The 19,307-nt window shown below is 49.5% G+C and overlaps 1 protein-coding gene across 1 annotated transcript in view; it reads left to right on the top strand.

Moving 5' to 3' along the window:
• RFX4 (regulatory factor X4) overlaps positions 1–17,125 on the top strand; it is a 136,331-nt gene extending 119,206 nt beyond the window's left edge. The window contains exons 16-18 of the mRNA XM_037068420.1: positions 4,594–4,756; positions 6,463–6,601; positions 15,572–17,125. Coding sequence (XP_036924315.1) covers positions 4,594–4,756; positions 6,463–6,601; positions 15,572–15,844 — 575 coding nt within the window. The 3' untranslated portion in view covers positions 15,845–17,125. The remainder of the gene's footprint in view (positions 1–4,593; positions 4,757–6,462; positions 6,602–15,571) is intronic.
• The last annotated feature ends 2,182 nt before the right edge of the window (positions 17,126–19,307 follow it).

Here is a 19,307-nt window from a genome sequence, read left to right on the forward strand (position 1 = left end):
ACTTAAAGGAGCTTATTTCTCGGGAAAGTGCTAACAGCAGGGTTAGATGAGCTCCAAACCTGAGGCAACAGCTGTACGGTTCATAGATCCTTAGTGGGGGGAAGGTCCAAACGGTGGAGTCTAAGGTCTGAAGGAAGGGCACAGCCAGGGAGCTGGGAAGTAGTTTAAATTCTCATAGGTATGTACCAGTCTCACACCTTCTGGTTTTTAATGGCCGTCAACATGCAGGATACGTGACCAGAGGCAGAGGTCCCTGGAGCCCTGCGCTCCCAGTGTGCCCCACGGGCCGGCAGCATCGCCATCATTCAGAGGCTTGTTGCACGTGCAGACAGACTCACTGGCTGGGCTCCCAACCCACTGAGTCAGCATCTGCATCTCAACAAGAACTCCAGCGATTCAAATGCACATTCGACTGGGAGAAGCAATGGTGGTGGAAAGGCTTTGGAGCCGGGCAGGTCTGGGTGCAAATCCCAACTCTGCCACTTACCTGAGCAAGTCTCGGGCCTCAAATTTCTCACTTAAAGAAGAAAGTAATACTGCTCACTTCAAAAGGTTATTGTGAAGATTCAGTGAGTCATTGTATAAAAAGAAACTAGCATGAGGTCTGGTTTATGTTGGATGATCAATCAATCAATCATTTAACAAGTCATTACTGACTGCCTAGTGTAATCCAAGCACCCTTCCCGTCTTATGTTTAAAACTGTTTCCCAGAAAACAAACAAACAAACAACAACAAAAATCCTTGAAGAAAAGAATGTTTTATTGGGGATGGGAAGGAGAGAAAAAAGGAAATGTTCCTCTCTAGCAGTTTCAATACTGTAACATGGACAGTTTTCCTCTGTAGGGTGCTCAGACCCTCCAGGATCCTTACAGGGTTATCAAAGGTCAGGGGCGCCCAGCACAGTCCTCAGATGTGCAATTGAGGGGTAGAAGAATGGGGAGGGAAGAATAAGAGAAAGTTAGGGAATTAGACAAATAGGAGAAGTTCCTTACGGTTTCACCAGCAAACAAAAAGCAATTAGAGCTGTCTCAAAAATTAAGCACAAACTGTTAACTGCCCAGATTTTCCTTCATTCATTTCCTGAAAAAAGCAGCAGCGGTTCTTGCTGGAGGCCCCACTGGCCGGAAAGGGAGTCTGAGGGGTGTTCTTTTCTGCTCCCCCGCTACCCCGCTACCCCGGGAAAAGGGTTTCTCACCCAAGCCGGTAGGTGTTAATCTGCTTAAGCCTGCCTGAGTGCGTCTGTGAGGTCGCTGGCACATGGCCATTTAGGGGTTTTGTTTCCCAGACCACAGGGGCCCATTTTTCCAGGAGTTCCACTGGCTTTTTGTTTGATAACGTCTGTTTCTAGCAGCTCTGCTCCTTCAACAACAAATTCCATGGGACAGACATGTACTGAACACCTACTATTGGGCAGACCCCTCTGTTTGGGGATACAGAGATGAATGAGGAGCTCACACAGAAGTAACTTCTGCATTCTCTCAGGTGATGGCTATTATTGCTGCATTGTCCTGCTGCTTGGGGAGCAGGGCGTGCAGGGCAGAGAAAATCCTTGGCTTCGTTAGTGGCCCCCTTTCAGTCCCCACTGACCTTGCTGTGCTCTCCCGAGGTTCCAGGGGCTTCAAGGGTTAATTACTTGCTGGCTGTGGCTGGTTCATTGTTCTTCCCACCCCCTTCCAATTTTGCTTAATATAGTTTAATGTTTTTTCTGTTCAAAGAGGCAATACCCCTTCATTATAGAAAAATACAGATAAGCAAAAAAGGAGAAAAAGTTTTAAACCATCCTCAATTCCACCACCTAGAGATAACCTGGTTTCATAAAAAGGCTACTTCCGAAATCACAACAGTAATTTCACATTTCACATGCAGTGCAAAATACAAGGAGGCTCATCGCATAAAATCCAGTCACCTGGGACATGATCCTTTGGGGGGGGGGTCCTTCTTGCAGTTGTTACAAATATTGTGGGGGCTGTTGTGGGGAATGTGGGGTACACAGGCAAACTGGGAACGGGGGCATTCAGCCATATTGGTGGATGAGCACCAATCACTCTACAGAAAAACCTGTTTGGAACTGTGCTGTCATTGGCTAAGTGACTGTTGCGATTCCAGTATTTTGTCCTTGGTGACAGAATCTGACCCAAGAAACTTGTCTTTCTTCCTTGGTATCTGAAATGGGAAATACAGAAATTTCTACTTTAAGCGAGTATGATATAAGACCACCTGAATTCATGGGGAAGAGTGTTTGAATATCATTAAAAGCTACTCTGTGTCAGACTCTTTGATATATGTTATCTCAGTTAATTCTCACAATAGTCCTTAAAGACAGATATTATCATCCCTATTTCACAGATGAGGAAAGAAAGGCTCATAAAGCTTAAGAGGCGTGCCTGGCATCCTACCTACAGTCCCCAGCAGAACCAGGCCCCAGAGTGAGCGGATGTCAGGGTAAAGTGGAGAGAGTGTGGCAGACCAGGGTTCAGAGCCCCACTGGGCCACCCACTCACTCCGGGACTTCAGGCAAGTTGTTTGACACGCTGGGTTTCCCTGGACGGGACTTTCCTGTGACACAGGTAGCCCGAAAGTAGTGTTGACATAGTGACAGCCCTAAGGACCAGACATGCAGCCCACCGTCAGGGTGGCATTGTGGACCCCATCGGACAGTTCACAGCTGCCCCTTTATGAGGGTGTCTGGAGGAAGTCCCTGTTTGTTCTGAATGCCAAGGACAGCAGGCTCCTGGGAGATTTGTTTACTGAACCGTGGCTCCCAACGGGTCAGCTTTCCCTGGCAGCACCGGCTCCTGGGAAACTCTGAGCCACGTCGAAGGCTCACCCAGAAAGAATCTGGACCTTTAGGGTATGGACCTTCATCTCATTCCTGCTTGCACGTGTTGTTCCAATTTTGTTCTAGCTTCTTCCCCCACTACCTGGGGATGGTGTTTCCATCAGGAGTGTCTGTCCTGCACTTGGCTGGTATCAGATGCTCAGTCCTCGGCGTCCCCTGTCGTGCTCTGTGACTGCACTTGTGCTGCCTCACAAACAAGGCATTTGGGGCATTCCAGAAGATTCTCCAGTCTATACGAGGGTTCACTACGAAGCTCTTTTCAGAATAAACACATGCATTTCCATAGGGAGCTACTTCCACAACGCTTTACTGCTATTCCTTACCCGGTCTCTGTCACGCAGCTGGCGCGGGGCCAATCCCCCGGCTGCCCCTCCTCCTGCTCTGGGCCGGCGCATCTGCCCTGATGTGCTGGGTGCCAGTGTCTGGGATGGAATGAACTGAATTTTAAAAATGGAAACCTTTTCTTTATCTTTCCAGAGGAATTTTGAGATAGAAATGATCTGCTGCAGAGTATACAGATTGGAGAACCAAGTTTTCTCTTCTAAAAACAGGCCCCCCTCAACCAGTTCTATAGTTTTTCCTTTGCCTACAAGGGGGGAGTGAAGTCCGTATTCCGTCTACTTTCTAAAATAGGTTTAATTATTTCCACTATGTCAACTTTCTAGAATCTATCAGAAATTAAGTTAATGAGTTTATTGTCAAGTTATTATGAGTTTATTAAATAACATAAGCTTATTTATTATTATTAGTGGTTTCTTAAATCACCATTTTTAATTCTAGCCATCTCATAAAATTCTTAAGCGTCTTGAGTGTTTTTGCTTTTACCAATTTTTTTCCTCAGTCCCAGCACCTTCAAGGTACCCAATTAAAAAGTAAATTAGTGGCATTAATAATATGTATATGAATAGGTCACAGTTAAGGTCACTGTCTTATAATCTTCAGAAAGACCTGGACAAGCCGAGCCCAATAATCTCCTTATGTTTGCTTAAGGCAATTTGTTGGATCCTTAACACCTGTTGAGTGTGAAGTTATTTTTCTAGGCTTGTCTGGGCTACATTGCCCACGCTTTCTTTCATTCTCACTCCTTCCCTGCCCCTGCCTCCCTCCCTCCCTCCCTCCCTCCCTCCCTCCCTTCTTCCCTCCCTCCCTTCCTTCTTTCCTGTCTTTCCTTTCCTATTTCTTCCTTTTAAAACTTCACTGAAAGTCTTTTGGCTCCAGGCTCTGTGCTAAAAACTGGGGGCAAAACAGACAAGATCCAGTGGTGGGCAAAACAGACAAAGCCCCTGATCTCGTGGAGTTCATAGTCCATTGCGGGTGGGGATAGGCATTAATCAAATCACATTCATTAACTGATCAAGATGACAAACTGTGGTAGGCACGGTCAGTTGTGATTAGGATTACCATTGTGGTGGGCAGTGTGGGGTCTGATCCAGTCTGGAGTTAGGAGACAGCTTCTCTAAATGGACATATGAAGAATGTGTGGGTACCAAGGGAAGTGCCAGGGTTCCAGGCAGCAGAAACAACGTGTACAAAGGCCCTGCGGTGCTGGCAATCGTGGTACTTTGGAGAGAAAGATAGCAAGGCTGGATGTAGAGGATGCTTCTGGTGAGGTCAGCAGGGCCAGAGACCCAGGCTCGGTAATGATTTTGGCTGTCAGCCTACGTGCAGTGGGAAACCACCGGAGTGTTCCAAGGAAGGGCTGGAGGTGCGAGAGCGGTGCTAGTGACTGACGCCTCTCGGTTTTCCTCTGTAGGAGCGATGCAGTCATACACGTGGTCTCTAACGTACACAGTGACTACGGCGGCGGGGTCCCCAGCTGAAAACCCCCAACAGCTCCCCTGTATGAGGAGTACCCATGTGCCTTCTTCCTCAGTCGCACACAGGATACCAGTTTATCCTCACAGAGAGGAGCACGGGTAGGTGACTCACTTCTGAATGTGATTTTAAAGAGCAGTTGTTTTCTCAAAGGACAGGAAGAGCGCCAGCGTCTGTTGAGTTCTCACAGTGTGCACAGCGCCACACCGAGTGGAATTGTCTCGTGCAGCCCCCACCATGGCCAGGCGAGATGGGTGTCAGTGACCCCACTTTACAGGTGAGGAAACTGAGAGATGTGGTTGATGAAGCTCAGCTCTTCTAAGTCCCACGGCTGGTAAACGTGGGGTCCAGACTGAGCGTCCGCCTGCCTCCAAAGCCTGTGTTCTTCCCTCTGTACTCCTCTAAAGTCTCAGCTGAAAACGCCCGTTCAGCTTTGCCCCTCGGTGACTCCTCATGCACTTCGTAGCCATACACAGCTCCCTGGTAGGTCCCAGTCTTTTATGGCTGCTTAGAGGAGGCCTTCCCCACTTGAGGGCTGGAGGACCCTGGAGGGCGGTAATTTTGAATGGGGTTCAGGGAATCCCTGCGGGTTCCAATGGTGCTCTGGACCCTGAATATATAAATCCTTCATTTTGCCTATATTATATAGTGATGTTGCTATGATGAATGAATTACAAATCCACTTAAAACTGTTACCTGAATCACAGTAGCTTTTTGCCATTATGCATTGTCTTTATCAAAAGATACAGATCTTATGTCTAATGTGCAGTGATCTGAAAAACGCTTATGATGTTAAGAAGGGCCCTTAACCTCAAGAAGGGGAGACTCTGCTGTGTGGGTACAGTGAGCCTCACAAGCCAGGTTCCCACACACCAGCTGTGGGGCACACGGGGCGGCGGGTGGGGGAGCAGACGGGGGAGGAGGACCTCCTGGGTCCCTTCCTCACGGTGGCCCTGAGGGTGGGCACAGGCCTGAGTTATGTCCATTGGCCCAGGTACCTCAGTTGTGCACCCATTATTTTTTCAGGGGGCTCTTAGAGTATTTCCCCACACAGGTAGAATAGACATTGAAAAATATTTTAGAGAGCTTTTCGATTCTGCAGGAATGGTAGAATAGACCCCCATGTGGTCATATGCCAGCATCTTTGCTGTACAGTTAAGAATAGCAATGAGAAGATCCCGTGTGTCCATAGGACTTCCTTTTTATAGAGTGTCTTCACACACGTGACCCTCCGAATAAGCATGAGCGTCATGTTTACAGATGGCAGAAACAAGTAGCCTGAGGCCCCACAGCCGGCAAGTGGTAGAGCCATGCCCAGAGCCGGGCTCTCTGGCGCCCGGCCGACCGTGCCGCGGCGTCTTCCCCCAGGAGAGAGCTCACAGAAGGCACTGCATTCCTCCCCACCGTGGAAAAGCCGAGGCCTGAACAAGACGAAACCATAAATCCCAAAGTAGTCACTTCTTTGTTTTTCTATTTGACTTCAGGGTATAATATGGGCCTTTTAGTACAACAGGAGTAGAGGTTTCCATCACTAATTGTGTTCAGCTCAGGGCCAGCTTTCATCCCCTGAGCGCTGGCTGGGCGGTAAGGGAGATGTACCGAGGGGAGGAGGAAAGTCAGCCTGGGAGTTTAAACTTACCACAGCAAAGCCCCAGAGAGTGGAGATGGTAAGACTCAGGGGGAAAGGGGGAAAAATAATAGGAGAAAGAAGGGCGAAAAGCAAATGAGGTTGATTTTTTAAAGATGTCAAACTGATTTGTTCTCCCTGCTATTACTCATAATATTCAATGTGCTTAATGTGTTTCAGCTACACGGGAAGCTATAACTATGGGAGCTATGGCAACCAGCATCCTCCGCCGATGCAGAGCCAGTACCCGGCCCTGCCTCATGAGGCAGCGCTCTCCGGGCCGCTGCACTACGCCCCGTACCACAGGAGCTCTGCACAGGTGAGTGGATGGACCTGCTTGCTTGCCCAGGCCAGGTCTAGTCAATGTAACACAGTTAGTAAGCACCTTCTGTATACTGTACATGCAGCCTGTGTGTCACCAGGGAGAGGATGGCCTTCTCATTGTCACTTTGGCCCTTCAGTGGCTGCCCACACTGGGTGTCGAACATTCATGCTCCACTTTCATGCATGCAGGTGCGAAACAGGTGTCTGCAGATCTGTCCTTTGACCTCTCTGATCCCAGGATCCAATTGGCTGCGATGTCTGTTGCCCTTTTTCAGACAGCCCCCCACAGACTGGGCCTTGGGTCCCCTTTCCCATCCCCAGTCTCGTGGTGCAGACCCTCCCCGAGTCCTGCCAGGAGCGTCGTCTCAGCATCATTACAAATGGCGGCTCGGTCTCCCCTGTGTGTCCTCCTCAGTCCGGCCCACATACCCACTCTCACCAGAAGAATCCTCCTGAAGTGGACCTTGTCTCCTTCTCAGACTGCACATGTCCTTTGGCTCCTCACTGTCTAGCGAACCACGTCGATCTTCTGTGACCTGGGTGAATGGAAGTGGTGGCTGCACTTGTAGCACCAGAGTTGGATACTCAAGTTGTCTGGGACACTTGGCTGTGCACTGGCCCCAGACGCAGCTGGTCACTAATTCCATTCAGTTCTGCATCCTCAGTGTCTCTGCATTTCTATGATCTTGTCTCAACTCAGGTCTTCATCTGACCTAGATGACGGCCAAAGCCTTCCCGTCGGTCTCCGTATCGCTAAACTTGTTTCACTTCCGTTCTCTCCTCTACACTTCTGCTGAAGGACTGTTTTTGGAAAAACCCAGGTGGTCATAATACTCTTTTTTGCATGTCGTCATCTTAGAGCCAAGTTCAATTTCTTCACATGTCTCTCTAGACTCATTATCATCTGGCCTCTGCCTGCCTTTCTGGCCTACAGATGACAGCCTCCCCCCACCCCCAATCTTTGCTTCAGCTATACCAACCCATATGCAGTCCCCTAGGTCTTTGCCGAGATTGTGTCCTACGGCATGGATTCTCTTCCCCAGCCCCTTCTGCTTGCTGTTGAGGACGAGCGCCCCATGGTCTTTGTGGCGCTTCCGGACACGGCCCCCTTCCTTCCTCCTGGACCTGGGGAGGCCCCACTCCTCCGTACTCGCAGGCACCCTGGGCTTCCCTCCACTGCTAACACTTCTCACACTGTCACCCTTCCTGACTTTCCTGACTCCCGTGGGAGACCCCAAAGCTCCTTGAAGGCAAAGTTAAGTCTGGTGCCCCTGGGTCATAGGGCAAGCGGCCAGAAAGAGCAGCATGTCATGTGCTGAGTACCTTACGCCTCATCACGGGAACCCTTGCAGAAGAGAAAGGGAGAGCCACTTGCCCAAGGACTTGAACCCAGGCAGTGGGGCCTAGCTGTCCAGGCTTTTAAGCACCACCCTCTGTTGCCTCTCGTGCATGGGCATTGTCTGAGCACTTATGGAACAGATGAGCAAACAGGAGGTGGGGTCGGCATAAACAAGTGTGGTGCACCAAGGACGCCCACCTGGTTCTGCAGGCGTGGGAGCCACGGTGGGTTTGTGAGCCTGGGAGTCGCAAGATGAGAGCTATGCTTAAGAAAGAGAGCCCTGGCAGCACTGAAAGCGTGAACCAGAAGGGGGCTGGAAGAGGCAGGGAGCTCTGCCCCAGCGCCTGCAGGAGTGGCGGAGGGAAAGGGCAGGACCTGAGCTAGGGCGGAGGCTGCAATTACATCAGCTGACAGCACACTGACTGGCCTCCGAGGGAAGGCACCCAGGAGAATGTATCCATGATACTCGGCACTTGGGGCAAACGGGTCTGTTTTGATTTCCATCTGCAGTACCGAGGGGAGCCCTAGCATAATCCCCAGACAAGCCAAGAAGTTGATTCCACTGAATCACCCCCTGGGGCATTCATTATAGATCTCCAACTGCGTCACACAGAGATGCCACCTCCTTAGATACTGCTTCTCTTGGGAGAAGAGTCTGCTCCTCTCTGTGATCCGCCAAGTGACTTAGAGCTGCTGCTGCTGTGGACTGGGTCACCCTTAACCCAGCAGCAACAGTTCATTCACTCACTCACTCACTCATTCATTCTTTCACTCCTCCAATGACTGTCAGTGCCTGCCGTGTAGCAGCCACTGCTGTGGCCTCTGAGGATACAGTGGAGATGAGACAGAAACGTGCCTGCTGTGGGGGAGCCGAGGCTTCCGTGAGAGACGCTAGTCTCCGCAGCAGTGGGGACATGAAGCTGACACTCGAAGCCACAGCGCCGCCGACACTGTCTTCCCCCTTTCTTCACTCTCTCGCCCCTCCCCATGAAATTTCCGCAGCTGGTTTTCCGGGGCTGATGTTTTTAAAGCCACTGCTGTATAACGAAACCCAGGGTCTCCTAAAGGCCATGTGGTCCCTGGTGGTCGGCAGCATCCGCTCCGGAAGCCACAAGAGTCCTCGACTGCAGCACTCTCATCTGGCGGTGGGCTTCAGGACAGAAGGGCCGAGAACTAAATGAAAGCCCAGGGAGGAGCCCTTTGAACCCAGACGAGGATATCTTGTGAGGTGACAGGTCCCTGGCCGGCCTCTTCACCACCATGCCCTGGCCCTTAGACAAAGGCTTGGACAGCCTCTGACCCCACCACACACACACACACACACGCTCACGCTCACGCTCACGCTCACACTCACACTCTGCACCCCACGGCTTCTGCTGCAGTCTCCATTTAGAAAGCGGGGTGGGGAGAAGTTAGTTTTATCACATCTCTACCACATTGATGAGTGAGGCCAGTGCTTCTGGAGAAGGTACTGTTGAAGACAAAGCATCCTTTGGTTTTCATTAACATTTATACTTCAAGCACCACCTTAGGCACTTTCAAGCACACTTAATTCTCGCAACCTCGGGAAGAAGGCATTTTCCTCTAGTTTTTGAAGCTGAGGAAAAGGCCTCAGAAGGTAATTGGCCCCAGGTCATGCATCCAGTAAGCAGCAAGCAGCCCCAAATGCAAACGCTCCAGCTGTCCACCCCAGGCCCCCAGCACTGAACACTACTACACTGGTGTGTGTTTGGAGGGTGGGAGGTGAATTCAAACGGTTACTGCAGCTATTCTCAGGAAGTTTCAAGTTTTCGGGGAGAAGACTCAAACGGCCAGGATAACCTTACTTCTTTCCTCTCCTGGTACTTTGGCTTAAGGTTGAGCATCTAGTGGAAAATCCAGTGCAGGGCTAATTAGTTTTAGCTTTCCAGAGCAGAGGTCAAACTGTTCCAATCCTGAGTACTGCCCATCACACTTCTTTATATCAGATTCACTGGTATAGCAGTCCGAGTTGGAGAAAAATTGCAGTTGTGAAATATGGCTAGAGAATGTCATTTGTCATCAGTTCAAAGTAACTTGTTGGCTTGGCGAAAAAGTCCGTATGTTTTTTTCTGTAAAATAAAAGACACATTTTTCATTCTCACCAATAACTTTATTGATTTGGATGTTTTGAGTATGTTGGCTACCTCCCGCTATTGGCTTCTAGTGGGTAGAGGCCAGGGGCACTGCTAAACACCTTCCAATGCGCAAGACAGCCCCACAGCAAAGAATCATTTGGCCAAAATGTCAATAGTGCCAAGAAACTTTGCAAACCACTTTTGACACATTTGCTCAATCACAGCACCTCCCCCATACACTGCACAAATCTTTTCTTGTGTTTCAGGTGCATTTTCACCTCTCTTGAAATAATAAAGCCTAATACACTGAAAATGTTGCCTATTCCATCTTTATTATTAAAATGCCTGTACAGAAATTCACCAATTTTGATGTTTTCTTTTAATTCACACTGATATGACAGTTGTCACAATACAATCTAAAAAAACAGTTTCAAATAAAGTTGAAGATAACTAAGCACTACTAGAGCCACTGTACAGAAAAAAAGTGATGGATTTTTTTGCCAACCCAATACATACCTGCCAGGTTTGCCTTACAGAACTGATACCACATACCTGTGAAGTGCAATAATTGTATGCATCCCAGCCCTTACATTGTCAAAGTAATCGGTAGTCATTTGTTTTCTGAGATAGAGCGTATGTGTGCCTTTGCTTTTATTGCTGATTGGCACAACACATCCTTTCTTTCTGGGTAATACAATGGTAAGCCTCCAACCCTACTTGAATTCTTATAATTTCTGAATGAGCAAGTCCAGGTGAATGAGGCTTCACAGTGTATGGTTTAAGTTGTTTCAGAAAAACACACTTGTTGCAATGCTGCTGCCCCCGGTCACATCAGAGTAAGTGAACAGGGGATCTCATCAGCTGCACCTTCCCAGGTTCCCCTTCTCATGCCTGACCCAAAAGAGAAAACAAACCAGACCCAGTACACAGCTCCCAAATATTTCTCTGAGCCTCATTCAACGCATGTTCGTGGAACATGCACCCTTTCTGCAGCCATGAGTGTAAGCTGGGGATGTAGACTGGAGCTGAAAAGCCATCTGATCAACCAGAAGCTGTGAGACTGGAAGTACACACAGAGGGGACTGGAGAGCTCTTTCTCATTTCTCCTCTGGATGGCCAAGGCCCCGCCTTGCCCACCCACCAGGCATTTGGCTCTCACAGAACCTCTGTCTCAACCCAGATCAGCTCAGAGCCAGTGGGTCCTCCGTCTCTGAGTTTGCTTAGGGGGCTCTGCTTTGGGATTGCATCCCGGGCCAGAGGGCAGACAAACCAGTTAGCCCCAGTGGTGGAGGATTTCTGACGCCAGAGCCAGGCTTCGGGGGTTGAGAGGACCGCTCTGCCTCCAGTTCCGCAAAGTCCTCATGTGAAAACTGGGGGTCGTTATAGTGCCTATTTCACAGGGGTGTTCTGAGGGATGAGTTCATAAGGGTTAGAACGGGGGCTTGGTTCCTGGTAAGCACTATTTGTGTATATTGCTGTTATCCTTTGTAACACCACAGTTTTATTTTGTGTAATTACAGAATTAATTACACAAAAGCATACTAACCATACCAACTCGGTGAGGGCAGGGGCCAGGCCAGGTCCTTTTATTCTGACCACTGTATTCCCAGACCCCAGCATGGCCTTGCCCCTTAGTGGGTACTCAGTATATACCTGTCAGTTCAATGAATGAATGAAATGAGTGGATGCTCTGGCACCAAGTTGCTGTGTGACCTCTGGCAGGTCATTTCCCCTCTTGACCTCAATTCCCTCGCCTAAAAATGAGGGGAGGTAGGAAAAGATGGTCAGTCATGCAGGCTTCCCTTCATTAATGGACCACGGTGTTACGATTCGAGGAAGACTCTTCATAATAGCGAACATGTTCCGAAAGCTCACTTCATGGGCATTCTCAGTGTTTCACGTGTAAGCCCCCAGTTAATCCTGACCATCAAAGCTCAAAGGTTCGGGGTGTGGGGGGGCCCCCCCGCATCCTCCTCCAGCAGGGCTCAGAGGAAGCCTGCAGGGGCAGGCCCTGGGGCAGAACCTCGGTGTAGTGAGAGACGCCTTTCATAGGAAAACAGTTTGTGCTCCTGACTAGGCCACCTTTCACCCCTTGCTGAAGTAGCGGCCCATTTGGTGAGGGTCAGGGATAAAGGGCTCATTCTTCTCCCTCCATGTGCAGGAAAGTCAGCCCTTGGTGTGGGGAGGCGTTTCTCAAAATAGAACAGCCTCACATGGTTGCAGGGCGGCCCAGAGTAAGTCACAGCCGGGCCGGACCTCAGCCTCAGCTGTGTGACTGAGCCTTTGACAACTGTGTACACACGCGTGCGCACGCACACATGTGCCCATAACCACGCCTCACTCACCTCTCTTACAGGGCAGGAACTGGCGACTTAGCTCCTTTTCAACATCAATAGCAATAGCGTGTGATTTGACCCAGAAAAGAGTAACTTCCTGTCATGGGCCCTCAACAAAAAGCGCCTTTATTCGGGGCAGAGCTCCGAGGACCCCAGGGTTTGTGCCCAGCATGCTTAAGGGCCCTGCGTGAAACCGGATGTGAAGTGTGAAAGGTGAGGCGGGTGCCACGGGCGGCCCTGCCGCCCCCCGCAGGCTAAATAGAGGCTTCATTGGCGGCGAGGCAGCAGGCCCCTGAGCCTCGCCTCTTTCAATGGTCTCTTCACCATGGGGAAAACGAGTCACTGACTCATTTGCAATTAGCTGACCCAACGGGACAGGATTTTCCATGCCGGATTCTGTGGTAACAGAATTTTATTGTCACATTAGAGATATTTTGAGCCAGTCTCATTTCCAGGCAATTACTCTTTTGAGTCTGTGACACAGCCGCTGGGCACAGCTGCATCTAGGGTCCTGGATTAGGCACAAAAGCCATACTCTCTTGGGCTCTGAGGGTAGGGGGTTCCAACTCCAGACAGCGACATTGTACCTACACAAGCCAGGCCAGTGAGGACGGACAGAAGCAGGAAGTTGAGAACTGGTCAGAATTGTAAGAGCCCTGTAGCCCTAGATGGGTGGCTTAGCTGTTTGGTGTGTCATCCAGACCAAGCGATGCCAAAGTTGGCGGGTTCAATTCCCAGCCAGGCCACGTACCTAAGTTGCGGTTGGTCTTCAGTTGGGGCTTGTACAGGAGGCAGCTGATCGATGTCTCTCTCTCTCTCTCTCTCTCTCTCAAAAAGAAAATAATAGTAATAAGGAACCATGTCCTTAAGTGAGGATTAAAATAAAAAGACCTGTGGTGGTAGGGGAGGAGGGAGCTGAGGGGAAAGGTGACAGAGGTCAAGGTCAATGGGCAGCATTTCCAGTAAGGAGCGCTCTTCCTCTCCCGTGTAATTCAGAGGCGGGCCAGTCAGACTGAAGTGGGGAAACAACAGTACCACGCCAGGACTGGGTTTTCATGCCAGCTCTTCCTTGAACTTGCGATGTGACTTTGGGAATATGGTGGCGAACGTGAGAATGCCCAACCAGGAGCTTACGAAAGAGATGGTTTCCAAGAAGAATGGTAACATTTAGCTTCTTGCGATAGGATGTCCAGGAATGTCTCTCGGTGGAGGTGGCTTTTGAGCTAAGATCTAGAGAATGATAAAAAGGCAGGCAGGCATGCAAGGGGCCTGGGGGTAAGTAGGGCAGTCAAACAGTGTCACAGGCAGAAGAAAAGATAGGACAACATTCCCGAAGACGAGAAGCAGCCTGGCGTGGTGCTGGCCCAGAGGGCTGCGGGAGAGGGCACCTGGAGGTGAGGTGACATGTGTCCAGGGAACTTACTCGAGAATATCAAGAGGCAGAGCAACCTTTCTGAGAAACTGAAGACTGTTTTGGAATATTCCTCAACATTAGGTGATTAATACCTGGGACCTTGCTTTCCCGAGCAGGCCCAGTCTCGCTGTGGCCCCTCAGGGACTCAGAGTGGGCCCCAGGCTCATACCTCACCACTCAGGCCTGAGTCCAACGCAGCTGCCACGCCCACGGCGTCTTTGGCTTCACGAGGAGGGTACCCGGGTGTGCTTGGGGTTTCTGATCTGATTGGGGATTATGAAAGCCTTGGTGTGCTGTCAGTAGTCACCTTGGCAACAGCCCTTGGTGCCTTTTCCCGTGCGTTCCCAGACACCACCTACACCCATTCCCCCCTTCCTACCTATTCTTCGACTGCAAAGTGGCTGCACTTTGCTATGTAGGGCACGCTGACCTCAGTAGGACAGGCCCTCTCTACTAGAAGCTGGATCTGTCCTTCCTGATCCATGAATCGCTGGCTTTCTTCACATGGATTGGGTGGAGGAGCCTCCCCCTGCTTCCCTCGGGCTCCCACTCAAAAGGGGCAGAACCGTTCCCTTTGGCTCCCTCGACTGCAAGCAGCAGCCATTGTTGTCATAACCTCTTCTCCGGCTGTCTAGGCTTCAGCCTGTCTGTCTCCTTCACAGGAGGCAGCCTCCCACCTAATCCCTTGGGACTCCACTCTCCAACTGTCAGGGAAGACAGATGGGGAGCAGAAGAATTCACACATTCACACACACTCTCTCTCCCCTACCCGCTGTCCTTGCCATCCTTGGTGACTGGCTCCTGTCCTTGATGGGGTGGCCCTGAGCACAGCAAGGAAATCTCTGTGTGGACTGGCCAGCAAACGGAGAGCCTCTGAGTTCCTCCCGTCTCCCCTCTGATTGTACTGAAGGTCTTATTTGCATAGCTGTCTTGGGAACCCCCCCCCCCCCCGCTCCCGCCAAAAAAAAAGTAAAGCAGCAGCCTTTCAAGGGCACTTGTCTTATCTCTAATTCTTTCTAGAACTTCTTTCCCTCTTGGAGCTAGCAACACCTGCTTCCCCGACCTGCACACTCCTTCCACATTCACACACACCAAGCCCAATGATTTGCCATTTCCTGCTTCAATAACTTCCAGGACTCCAGTGAATATGAACCAAAATGACAGATGTTCTTCAAATGATAGAATAACCTTTTGAAGTTGTTCACTTGCTTCTTCTTCAAACGCCTGCTTTTAGGCTACAGTCCATAATCGAATTCCACTGTAAATGCTATTGTTAATGATGTCATTGTGTTTTAACTGGCAGTATTGTTCTCTTGGGTTGATGGAGTAGGACCTATCACATCACCGTAACTACTGATAAAACCACCATCCACCCATACCTCCTGGGACATGCTCTCACGGCCCTGTTCTTGCTCTCTCCCGAGCTTGCTCTCGCTCTGTCATACACACACTCTCTCCTGTGACAGTGGATTCCCAGTAGGGCCATTCCTCCTTTGGAGTTGGACTTCCAAGACATTCCGGATGAAGAGCACAGAGTCCATATCACTGGCTGAGTGCACAGCAGTCCGACTCTGGCTCAGAAGCCCTTGGCATTTCTCCTGTTGGATATTCCCTAGGCCAGGTTCAGTCTCCCCGAAGTTCACTGATTTCCCTCCCATCGACTTTCACTAATAGCCTCTTAAGAAATTTAACTTAAAACAAAGTGTGAACGTGACTGATATTGCATATATGTAACTTCGAGCTAATTTTAACTTTGTGGAATTTCTTTCCCCTCAACAAGTACCCTTTTAATAGCCCCACTTCCCGGATGGAACCTTGTTTGATGAGCAGTACTCCCAGACTGCATCCTACCCCCGTCACCCCCCGATGGCCAGAGGTACCCACAGCCAACACGTGCTACACAAGCCCGTCTGTGCATTCCACGAGGTACGGAAACTCTAGTGACATGTACACGCCCCTGGCCACGCGCAGGAATTCTGAGTATGAGCACACGCAACACTTCCCTGGCTTTGCTTACATCAACGGAGAGGCCTCCACAGGGTGGGCGAAATGACTGCTCTCACAGGGATCCGTATTTAATATTAATAAGTATTAATAATAATAATAATAAACCCACCCCCTGGAAGACCTTATCTCTATACATTGTAATGTGTGAACCATTCCTAGGCGTCCATTTTCCTCAAGAACGAGAGGCTGGGATTCAGTGTGGCATGAATAAACTTTAGTTCAGAAACAGGACTCACTAAACGTCAGTGGGAGGGGGGGCCCCCCGCAGCCAAGCCAGACTTGCCTTTCTACAGAGCACCACCCGGGCAGGCCTGTCTGCGCCTTCTCCCTTTGTTCCACCACCTTGCTTTGTGTTGGCCACCACTCCCTGTAAGTTACTTATTTACCTGTTGACAAAAGCTCTTTAGTCTTTAACAAGGATGGATACTGGAGACAGAATCTGGTTTGTGTTCTTGGATGGGCACATAATTTACCAAGAGCATTCACCGTGCATCTGTCATCTTCCTGTACAACGAGCAGCCCTCACATATGTTCCGCACACCTCCTCTTCCTGGTGGTGCTTCGAGGGGCGCCAGGGCTAAATGGAGGCGTCTGGAAACGCAAGATTCCCCGTTATGCTCCTGTCCGTCACGGCGCCTGCCTGGTTTGGGGATGCAAGCACTGTCTAGAGGGAAAGAAGAGGCCTGTTCTGTATGCCTTAAGTTGATTGAAGTTTGTAGGGGACCAGCTCTTCTACATACAAGCGTTTGTCCTGAGTTTGCACAATGGCTCGTGTCAGCAGAAGGCAGGGGAGGGGTTCTTTAAAGTTCTGTGAGGATGCAGACGTATAGCATTGAGTGGCACACTCTGCTGTGTTAACGTTGTGAAACTGGATGGACCAAGCTTCAAAGTGTGAAAACGACTTTCCTGGTTCCTTCATAAGACTATAATAATTTCCGACACTTTGATAGAAAATATATTTCAAAGCTGTGCCTTTGAGCCTATACTATACTGTGTATGTGTGGAAATAAACATGTATTGTACTTTTGGAAAATTTTTTCTTAGGCATTTTTCTGTCAGATTTGTAGCAATTTGTGAGGTTTGTTAGAGCTTAACATAGGTTTTCTTTCTGTATTATAAAAAGCACCAAGCAATTATGGTGGACCTATTACCCTATGGGTAAGAAATAAATAGAAATATGACATCGGATGTTTTAGCAATTGTTCTGTAAATAAAATCTTTGATCACACCCACTCAGTGTGATAATCATGTCTACGGCTAAAATGGAAATAGTTTTATCTGTACAGTTGTGCAAGATATGAATGGTTTCACACTCAAATAAAAAGTATTGAAATGACCTGCTTCTTCATTTTGCATCTGACTGACCTCTGTCTGTGTGTGTAATAAAATACCACTCTAGATACTTAGGGTGTAAGTAGGAAAAACAGAACTAAGTGGTCCTGTATGGTGCTGCTTTATTCAGTTCGGCATCATCTTGCCATGAAACCAGCACCAAAATTTGGATAGGCCCCACGTGCCGTCCTCAGCAGCAGGTTAGCACCCACAGCCTGGCTGAGGTCTGCAGGGACCAGTTCTACACACAGGGACTTAAGTTTGCATGATGACTAAAGTCAGCAAAGGGCGGGGCCCTTTCAGCTCTTGAAGGGAACGTTGCTTCTCAGCGCCAGCGTCATCAAGAGGTCCCCCGGTACTCAGTTCAATATGCTTTAATGATCACTGGGTGTAAAGGTATTTCAAGTGCAGTGCTTTAAATGCTAATAAACTTCTACAACAGAACAAGTGACGTTACTGAGTACTTACTTAGCACCAACAAATTCTCCAGCCCTGCATTTTGATTCTAGAGCTGAGGACTGAGGATACAAAGGCAGAATGTTTAAATGTTTTGCCCAAAACTTGAGGAGTTTGAGAGCTATTTGAGAGAGTCAGAGCCAGAGTTCCAGAAATGGCAGTAGTGATATGTTAACTAAAAGGCATGAGAATTTGACAACTCAATTTGCTGCATTTTGAAAGATTTATTTTTAAAACCAAGCTCTTACTTGCTGTTACATAACATATTTATACCTGAAAATGATTTTAAGATTAAAATGATATATTTTACATAGCATCCCCTTAAAAATTGAGCTACACTGATCTGCCAAAAGAAAGTAGGCACTGGGTTTCACACTCTGAAGGTACATTACTTGGTCTTTTGGCCACGATCCATGAGTTGGCTCTCTCCAAGGAGAGAAGGGAGAGTGAAATTTCAGATTCAGTCACTGCACAGAACAGACCCAGGGATAACCACAGGTCTCATGCTCCAACAGTCCAAAGCTAGCGCTCCAGAAATGAAAGGGTGGAATAAGTTTGACTTTTGACTTACTAATCACAAAAAAATAAAGCAATTGCCAAATTCCCTAGCCAGGTAGCAGCAGTACATAATAACACCCATATACAAGGAACAGCCAAAAGCTCACTAAAGGCACGATCTTTATGCAAAAACAGTCACAATCAACAAGGGCCTGAATCCCAGAGAATAAAGTGCTCACTCCAAGAACTTGGCAGGGGAGACGACATGTGCCCCCTCCTCCCAGCCCGGACAAGTGCTGGGAGCCACCGGGCATTCTCTCCCGAGCACAAGGAACCCATCTCTTGGGAGGTGAGCGTACTGCCTATGTTCCCAAATGTTCTCCACCTTCAACTTCAGAACCGAGGAGGATCTGATTAGGACAAGACAACAGCTGCGGTGAGCTCACTGCCTCAGATGCACCTTCTCTCCCTCTCCGATGGTTCCTACCCAGTCACCAGAATGGGAACGGGCAAGGTTGGCAGCTGGGAGTGGGGCCAGTCACTTGTCAGAGGCAGAACAGAAAAGTCCTGGCAATAAAGGGACCCTCCCCTCTTTAGGACTCTTTCTGAAAAGGACTCTGCCAGCTTGAAGCTGGCTGGAGTCACGAGCAGCAGCCAGGATGGCTCACCCACGTTGCAGGCCTGTGGCGTCCTAGGCATCCAGCCTGCTGTGTCCTTTGTCAGGCCTCTAAGATACCCCAGGTCTGAAAAGAAAGGGAATCTGTGGCCCCTCTGAGACAGCAACCCAGTCACAGACCAATCAAAACACTGCCTCTGGGTAAGCCCAACCTAAATGGGGAGAGGGACTCAAATCATGGAAAGAGAACTGAAAGGAAGCCTTGGCTTCACCACCATGTGACCTTGGGAGGGTCACCTCCCCACTCTGGACCCCAAGCAGGCATGTTATATGACTATGACATCCCAATTATAGTTTGTGTGCTGATGGCCCTGGCTGGCAGATCCGGGTGAGGAGGGTGGACGGCTTAAGGAAAACAAAGGACGGACTGGCAGCTGGGCAGTGATTCAGGAAGACAGCCACAGAGAGAAGGCGATGGCTCCACCAGCTGGTGCCCCGAACAGCCTGGGGTCTGTGCCCACAGCTCAGCCCATGCCCCCGCACACCATCGCTGAGCAGCATTCCACCCGCCTCCTCGCGGCCAGCCCCACCTACTCCCACACAGATG

The sequence above is a fragment of the Sturnira hondurensis genome, unplaced genomic scaffold (assembly GCF_014824575.4).
Source record: "Sturnira hondurensis isolate 20B ecotype Veracruz unplaced genomic scaffold, ASM1482457v3 Scaffold0017436, whole genome shotgun sequence".
Lineage (NCBI taxonomy): Eukaryota > Metazoa > Chordata > Mammalia > Chiroptera > Phyllostomidae > Sturnira > Sturnira hondurensis.